The sequence below is a fragment of the Nuphar pumila genome, chromosome 7, assembly GCF_984573655.1.
Source record: "Nuphar pumila chromosome 7, dmNupPumi1.hap1.1, whole genome shotgun sequence".
NCBI classification, from domain to species: Eukaryota; Viridiplantae; Streptophyta; class Magnoliopsida; order Nymphaeales; family Nymphaeaceae; genus Nuphar; species Nuphar pumila.
Window position 1 is genome coordinate 3,584,632 of NC_143255.1, and position 8,066 is coordinate 3,592,697.

The window sequence follows — 8,066 nt, forward strand, 5'->3', positions numbered from 1 at the left end:
CCTCACATGAATCCTAGCTACGCCACTGCTCGGTTCATCATTAGGAAAGGATCGGGGACTGGGCAGGGCAATGTGGGGATTGGAGATGGGGACGGAGTGAGCCGGGAAAAAGCATAAGTCCATCCCTGCATGGGTTTTGATTTTAACCTCTATTCCTGCCTTCATCCTCGTTTCATGTCCTCATCTCGGGTCTAAACGGGGTGAGGTGGCGTGGGGCATCGTTTTCACCCAGTCCACTGCCATCCCTATGATGGCCTAGATCTGACCCGTCTTATCCTATTAGAATGAATTTATATTTAGTACCATGGAATTGGCGTCATTCATATAAAACTTTACTATTAAGATGTGTCTTTTACTCTGCACATATCCTGCTTTGATTCCAACTATTCTGTCTTCAAAGAAGAATTTCATGAGGGGCATGTATCCTGTGAAGCATAGTCAAGTTTATGAAACTTATGCGCTTACATGACTCATTCAAAATATGACAAGAAACAAATGGCATTGTTTCGGCTTTTTTTTTTTTTTGAAAGGCAAGCTAGGGTTAGGCAAATCCCTACCAGATATCTCTTAAGACCCATGTGACAGAGGGATTTGAACCTGGGCCTTCAGCTTGGCACAGGACCCCGCTTACCACATGGGATACCACCTCGGTAATTGCTTTCGGCTTGTTTTACTTGCGTACATCAGTACTGGGTGTCACTTTTTATTCAATTATAAGACAAGCATAATTGCATTCGTAACTCCCATAGTTTCTAATATAAGATCAATTGCATTGATCAATAAATGCTCAGTTTATTTCTGGATTATGTGTTATTTTGTTTTTTTAAGTTTGTTCTTTAGTGTTTACCTCAAAGAAAAATTTCCAGTACGGTTGGCGACCTCCTGAAAAAAAAAATCAGCAGTTTTTTCCCTGGCTCTATGCCAAAAAATAAAGTTTTCATGAACTTGGTTAGTGGACATCACCTTGTGTTGGAACGTTGCAAGTTCAAATCCTAATGGTATGATGTATTATATAAAAAAAGTTTCAAGTAGTGATGACTAGAACTCTTTGTATAACATGGAATGCACCCAAATAGGTAGGGGTGCACACGAGCCGAGCTTAGGCTCAAAAAGCTATGTGTTCAAGCTTGGCTCGAACTGATTTGTTTCAAAAAGCAATTTTCAAACAAACAGAAATAGCAGGACTCAAACACTAGACCTCATGCACAAGTGAACAAAGGCCTAACTACTTGGGCAAAACCACTTTTTATTTCTTTTAGGTGACAAAAATTATACATATCCTAATATTTATCATTTTAAATGGTTGATCAAACTAGGCTCATTTATGTTTAACGAGCCTGAGCTCTTGTTCAAGCTTGACTCGTTTACTTATACCCGGAAGAGTTTAATCAAATCGAGCCCGAGCCGAGCCATCTTTGTGCACCCCTACAAATAGGTGAAGCGTGACGTTATTGCAAGTGGTGAGCACAAACTTGACCACCCTATCTGCAAAGAACACTTACAATAAAAGTGACAAAATTCATGAACTCCAAAGATCTTACTTTGTCCATCTATAAGTGATAACAAAATGTTATAAAAAGAACCATAAAAACGCTTAATAATAAAGTTGTTTTGAAATGATTTATTTAAGGTCAATTTTGACCTTCGAAAGCCAAGGAAATTTTGCACCTTTTTATGGGATTTCTGGGGATCCGGGACCCGAAAAATCGGCATGATTCCGGTAGGCACAGTGTGAAAAGTGAGGAGAAGTCGGTTAGCGTATACTGGGAATTAAAGAAATGACGAGTTTTGGTTTGGTGCATTGGGAAGAGACGCTAGTGCAGGCACAGAGATTGGGAGGAGGCACTTGAGGTTGAAGGTCGATAAAAACATAAAAGGGAAGAGGTGTGGGGCAGCCCTCTGCATGTGCAATGCTTCCCTCCCGTGTGCCCCAATTCCCTCGGTATGTCGGTGGGCTTGGCCTGGTTTGGAGGTGGGCCCGTTTCGACACTCCGGTCAGTGACAGTGACTGTGAGGTGGTGGGTCCAGGAGTGTTCTTTAGGGAAAACCAGACCGGCTTCAATGATCTTGTACTTCATAAGTCAGCCATCCTAGAAAACCACTACATTCTTCAATAATAAAAAAAAAGTAAAAAGAAAACCTCATCTCTAGGGATGGCAGTGGGGGCGGGCGGGGGACAAGGTCTCCACCCCCGCCCTGCCTCAAGATTAGAACCTCTATAATATAGTTAAAAATTTAGTTTATATATATATATATAAAGAGAGAGTTATATATAATTTTATTAAATACTAAAAGTATTTTAATTATTTTACTAACGAAGATCGAGAGGCCCAGGTAAGGCCAGGAGGGAAAAAGTGTAAGTTCATCCCGGCCTCCATTCTAGCACGGTTTTTTTATTACCTTCATCCCTGCTTCATTCCTCGTTTCATGTACTCCATCCCTGCCGCAAACAGGACAGGTTTGAATGTTCCCTCTCCCATCCACTGTCATCCCTAGTTGTTGGTTTGGACGGATGATAGGTGAGCACTCTAGGGTTTTGAAAATTGAGTTTAAGTTTTCATCAAAGATTTGCTCTCGATGCAAATCTACATTCCATTCTGATGATGGCTGCCCGCATAATGTAAGCTCAAAGCAAGTGCTTAATGGTGGTTGGCAAAAAATATGACAGGTTTTCTGGTGAAGAGAACAAGGTTGGCTTTCTTGATTTGCATCATTTTTTAATATGGCAGGACAGCATGCACTTTTTGAATTGAGAGGTTTAGAGGTTGGTGAGGACTCTCCTAGCTAGTGAGTATCGTGATCTGAGAGTCATGAAGGGAATCTTAAGGAGAAACTTATTAATTTAGATGGGACTGTACAAATAGATGGAGTCATGAGGATTCTTTGTTATCTCAAATTGAAGAAGAGGATCCTGTAGCTGATGGGGGCACCTAAATGAATCCATTTGAGAAAGTGGAGATAGATTCTTTTAACGATGAATCTAATAAAGAAAAACTTTTAAAATGGGTGGCAAAGTTTCTATGATGAAGAACAGGTTTCTTATCTCCTACCCCTAAACAAGTGGGTCGTCCATAAGTCAGAACCTAGAGAGTTTAATGGAGAAACCTGACATAGGACTTGGATCCCGTGATCTTAGTTCTAGAGCTATTTTATAAAAATCAAGGCCCATATATGATAAACATTATTGAAATTGAGCCTTTGATTTTTATTTTGGGGGTTTATCTCTTGAGAATTATGTTTTCCGTTCTTTGGATTAGCTTCTTTTCTAGAAGATCAGTCTGCCTAACCTAGTGGTGGGAAACGAGCCGGCCAGGCCCGCTAATGGATCGTACCAAAAGCCCAGTTCAGGCCCCATTAGCAAAGGCTTGGCCCACCGTTAGTCCATCGCCCCATGGGCCGAGCTGAACTTGATTTGTTTTTTTTTTTTTTTTACATAATCGGTTAATCACCTCAACTCATGGCTTATCCGGCCGGGCCAGGTCGGGCTAAAGTAGCCATTTTTTTTTTTTTTCTTTTTTTTTATTTGACATAATCACCTCACGTCAGCGTGATTCATCCAATGCATAAGCGCTTCTAAACTTATCAAACCTAGCACACAAAGTTTTAAGCTTCAAGAGCTTCCGAGAGGAAAAGAACGGGCCTCAACCATTTGAAATGAAACCACAACAACCCTAATATTTCACTTTCTCGGCAATAAAAAAGCCATATTTTCCTTCTCCGGCGATTGTTAGCCTGTAACGTCTTCAAAAGAATGTGAAAGGAACAAGAAGCAAACGTTGTAAGCCATAATTTAACCGTATATCATACTCTTCAATTATAAGACACATAAGCAAACAGGAAATCCACCGGACACAAGCCAACAGGTTGGGGGCATGCTCAGAGAGAGAGAGAGAGAGAGATTACACGTGATCGCAATCGCCGATCGCCGGTGGCTGGTTACCGACGCAAATCACAACAGCCGTCGGAGGGGAAGGGAAGAAAAGCTGGGGCAAGGGCAAGAGAGGGATGTTACACTGACTCGAGTGTCACCGTCGCCGTCACCAATCGCCGGAGAAACCTCAGGTCCACAGCAGCAGCGGGAGGAGAAAGGAAGGCAACCTGCAGCATGAAAAGTGAAAACTAAAAAGGAGGAAAAGTGAAACCCTAACATTACCTAAGTATAAACTATGAAGTAAAAATAAAAATAAAAAAATTAAGGCCCGGCCTGTGTCGGCCCGGTTCGGGAATAGGCCCAGGCAGAGCCGCGGCCGGCAACCAGGCCCATTGCCCACCTAACCCCAGCTTGCTTATCAAAAGAAAAAAAAAGTCAGTCATAGCTTGGGTACTTTGGATCATTGGATGCTCTCAGCTACGGATAAGGAAAGATGAATCAAGGAAATTGCAGCAAAGAGAAAGCTTCCCATCTGAGACGCGTGTTCAGTTTGGCATCGTTCATCAACTAGGCTTTTTGAGGATGCTCAGATGCACCCACTCATCCACAGAAGTGGGAAGCAGATCAGGTCATGCTGAACATGAGCGTTTTTGCTCATGCCGACATCGTGGCCATCCGATTTGCATTTTAAAAAAGCTAAAAAATCAACAAAACCACGTGGCATTCATCCAAAATGCAAACAAACGGCCACGATGTCGGCATGAGCAAAAACGCTCATGTTCAGCATGACCTGATCTGCCTCCACAGAAGTGGGAATAGTTGGACAACTGCAACGTTGATAAAAGTTCCGAAATTATCCTGCTTTTTCTGGATAAGTGGTTGCAGACAAAGATCATTTTAAGAATTAGGTTGTCGGGTTTTGCTTTTGTAATTCTGTGCCTGTTTCAAGATACTCTCGGTTTTCTAATCGAAAAGAGTACAAATCGGGCGATGCACACGACTGGAGAGAGAGAGAGAGAGAGAGTTGGTTTATCCCTTTTTTAAGTTTTAATCTTGTAAAAACCACGGCGCTTTAAATTTGATCACTTTTAAGATGTTCACCGTTTTTTTTGGGATAAAAGATACAGGAAGAAAGGATATTCACCGTTTCGATGAACCCTAGTACTCAACCTAAAAATGGTCCATACGCCAAACTTTTAGCCTTACAAAAGCAACTAAAATGTTTCAAACAGTCCTCAAAGAGGTCATTTAGTTCAGGGAAATTTCAAAATAGCGCCCAACTTATGGAGATAACTCACAAATTTCTCAACTTCTGGAAATTTTCAAATATGAGATTAAAAAGAAAACTTTTTTAAAAATAACTGCAGATAGTAGTGATACAAAAAAAAATCCTTTATTAATTTGTTGCAGTCATAGGCTATCATTTTCGGTATACGTGGTTCGAATATTACCAACAAATCATTTAAACACGGGTAAATTATCGCAAACCTCAATAATATAAAATTCAGAAATTAAAAAAGAAATCGAAAGGACAAAAACCTTTACATGATCATGATCTCCAAATGCCGCCCAGGATCTTTCGGAATTTATTGCCGGAGATCCTCCGGACGATCCGCTTCGCTTCCGGGACGTCGCTATCGGCGAGCCGCTCGACGGCCGGCAGCCATCCGGACGACGAGATCTTCCGCCTGCCGGCGGGAGAATTCGATATACAAATGAGTGCGACGAGGAGGAACTGCCTTACTCGGGTGCTGTCGTCGGAGTCGAGCGTTTGGAGGACTCGAACGATGTTGCGATCTTCCTCAATGAACATGTTCCTGTTCTTCGGGACGGCGAGGAGCAACGATAACGCCTCGGCGGCCATCTCTCTTACTGCAACAGACTTCGCGTCGAGAAGCTTGAGCAATTCCGGCATGATTCCGGCGTCTCCGGCGCCTCTCTTCGCATCATTAGAGAGCTTCGCGAGGTCTCTCAATGCCCGCACCGCCGACTCCTGCACCGCAAACTCTCCGGTCCACAGGATCGCCGGAATCCGGCCGAGGAACCCGGAGAGGAGGACGATCTTCGCGGAATTCGGTGAGGACAAGAAGCTTCCGATCGCCCGCAACGCCAATTCCCGGCACTCCGGCGACTTCGAGCCCAGGATAGACACGAGGGACTGGATTCCTCCCTCCTTGACTATTGAATTCCTCACGAAGCCGTCGCCGGATGACATGATTCGGAGACAGTCGGCCGCGCACGCCTGCGCCTCGTCATCGCTGGACTTTAGAAGACGGATCATGACAGAAACAGCCCCTTCCTCCGCCATGAACCGCCGGATCTCCTCCACACCAGCGAGGTTCCTCAGGATCCCGGCTGCCTCCCGCCTGAGTATGCCCTTTGCATTCTGGCAGATCGCTAACGACACCGTTACTCCTCCCTGAGACGAGACGGACCATGCGTTCTCGGAGTTCGCCGTCAGCCTGTTGAGAACCGCCGCCGCAGCCTCTCTTCCAGGCCCTCTGCGGGTTTGCAGCAGCCTGATTGCCGGGAAGATGACTCCGGCAGAGACGAGCTCCGCCTTGTGCTTGTCGTTCCCGGCGATCGCCGCGAGAACTCCGGCCGATCGCTCGCTGATCTCCGCATCGTCGGATTCCAAAGCCCTCACCAACTGAGCTACCTCACCGGTCTCGACGAGGATTCTCTGGTATTTGTCCTCATCGCGGACGATCTTCTCCAGAGTCCGGAGGGCGTCCACCTTCATCGCTCTGGTTCCGATTTGGACGCGAGTAAAGAGGTCGCGGACGAAGAACAGCATGTCATCCTTGGATGCACCGGCGGGAGGCCGGGAGACGACGATCGCGAGAGCATGGGTCGTGAGGGCTCCCGCCTGGTAGACGCCGTCGAGGCGCCGGAGATGAGCGTCGAGGCGGCCAGACAGCGCGTCGAGGTCGCTCTGCATCAGAAGCTTCCCGCTGTAGGAAAGCTCTGTGCAGCTCCGCATTAGAGCGGAGCACTCGCGCACTGTCTCGACGATCGACGGGACGGCAATGGCGGAGACCTCGCGGTAGCCGTCGCCGGAGGCCGAGGCGGAGTCGAGTAGGAGGAGGGCGTTGGAGAGGTCGGAGCGTAGCCGATCGAGCTTTCCGCGAATCGACTGCCACTTTGCAGGAAAGACCCGCGTCGAGTGAGTGAGGGCCGTCACTGCCGCGATCAGGTCCACAGCTCGGCTGAGATCGCTCTCCGGCTGCCGGAATTTTTCTTTCTCCTCCTCTTCCTCTTTCTTCTCTTTCTCCGATTGCGCTCGCTCGATTTCCAGCTTATTCATTTTTCACGATTCCTTCGGCAGCTGAACACAAAGATAAGGACACATTTCTGGCTAGGACTCGGCCGGAGTTAACGGAATTCTCCGACGTGTCGCCGGAATTCTTGAGAGAGAGAGAGAGAGGACTCTGGCGGGCAGAGTGACGGTTAGAGAATAAATACGACAGGGCGAACGTGATTTCGGAAGGAGGGTGACGCTTTTCGGGGCCTGTTTTCAGTTAATGACGGTCATTTCCCTTCTGGTTCTCGTGTCTTTTCTCGCTTAGCGTGGAAGAGAAGCAAGGATGCGTGGATGGTAAATTCGTAATTTCGTGATGGTTTGTTTGTCAGGTACTCAACGAAGAGTGTCTCTGGCCCTCTTGGGTAGACATGGATCTGGTTTTGGGTCCACACCATCGGGTACCCGACCCACGATGGGATGGGTTCGGGTCCTTGTGAAGCCAGAGGCCCGGTAAGACCCACTCGGCCGTGGTGGACCCACCCCAGATAGTAAACCCGACCATACTTGTGTCTGGTTAAATAAAAGAAGAATTTAGTGGGGCCTAGCTAAACCCAACCCACGAATTTAAGCATGAAAGTTGGATATCCGATTTGAAACCCACATGTTATTTCTTAATTAGAATCCTTAAATTAAGATCACAATGTACATTTCATCGGATTTGAATTTGCTAAATCAGATTATTTTCAAGTTTGGATCGGATTTGTATCAGTATCTTAGGGTAGATATATTTTGGATTGAGATTGAAATCTGATCCAATTGCATCCCTTTTTACATGTAAGAAGCTTGTTTTTAGTCTTTTGCCTTTTACCGGATCCAGTGTTACCACATGTATCTCGGATCCTGCTTCAACATTATCTCATCGGTTCTGAATCAGATTCGGATCTGGCATGA

The 8,066-nt window shown here is 45.7% G+C and overlaps 1 protein-coding gene across 2 annotated transcripts; it reads right to left on the reverse strand.

Annotated features, from left to right (window-relative positions):
• Window positions 1-3,760: 3,760 nt before the first annotated feature.
• Window positions 3,761-7,304, reverse strand: LOC149830874 (uncharacterized). 2 transcript variants are annotated; one of them, XM_090011902.1, is made up of 2 exons: window positions 5,417-7,304; window positions 3,761-4,098 (listed from the first exon to the last, which is right to left on the reverse strand). In XM_090011902.1, exon 1 carries the CDS (start codon window positions 7,176-7,178, stop codon window positions 5,421-5,423), a length of 1,758 nt encoding a protein of 585 aa, XP_089868028.1. In that variant the 5' UTR covers window positions 7,179-7,304; the 3' UTR covers window positions 3,761-4,098; window positions 5,417-5,420. The 2 variants fall into 2 exon arrangements, with proteins under 2 accessions (XP_089868028.1, XP_089868029.1); XM_090011903.1 differs by having other exon boundaries at window positions 5,411-7,267.
• Between the last annotated feature and the right edge of the window lie 762 nt (window positions 7,305-8,066).

What these genes read in the sequence shown, in the direction of transcription:
- LOC149830874 (XM_090011902.1), bottom strand. Translation starts at nt 7,178, where the DNA reads ATGAATAAGCTGGAAATCGAGCGAGCGCAATCGGAGAAAGAGAAGAAA.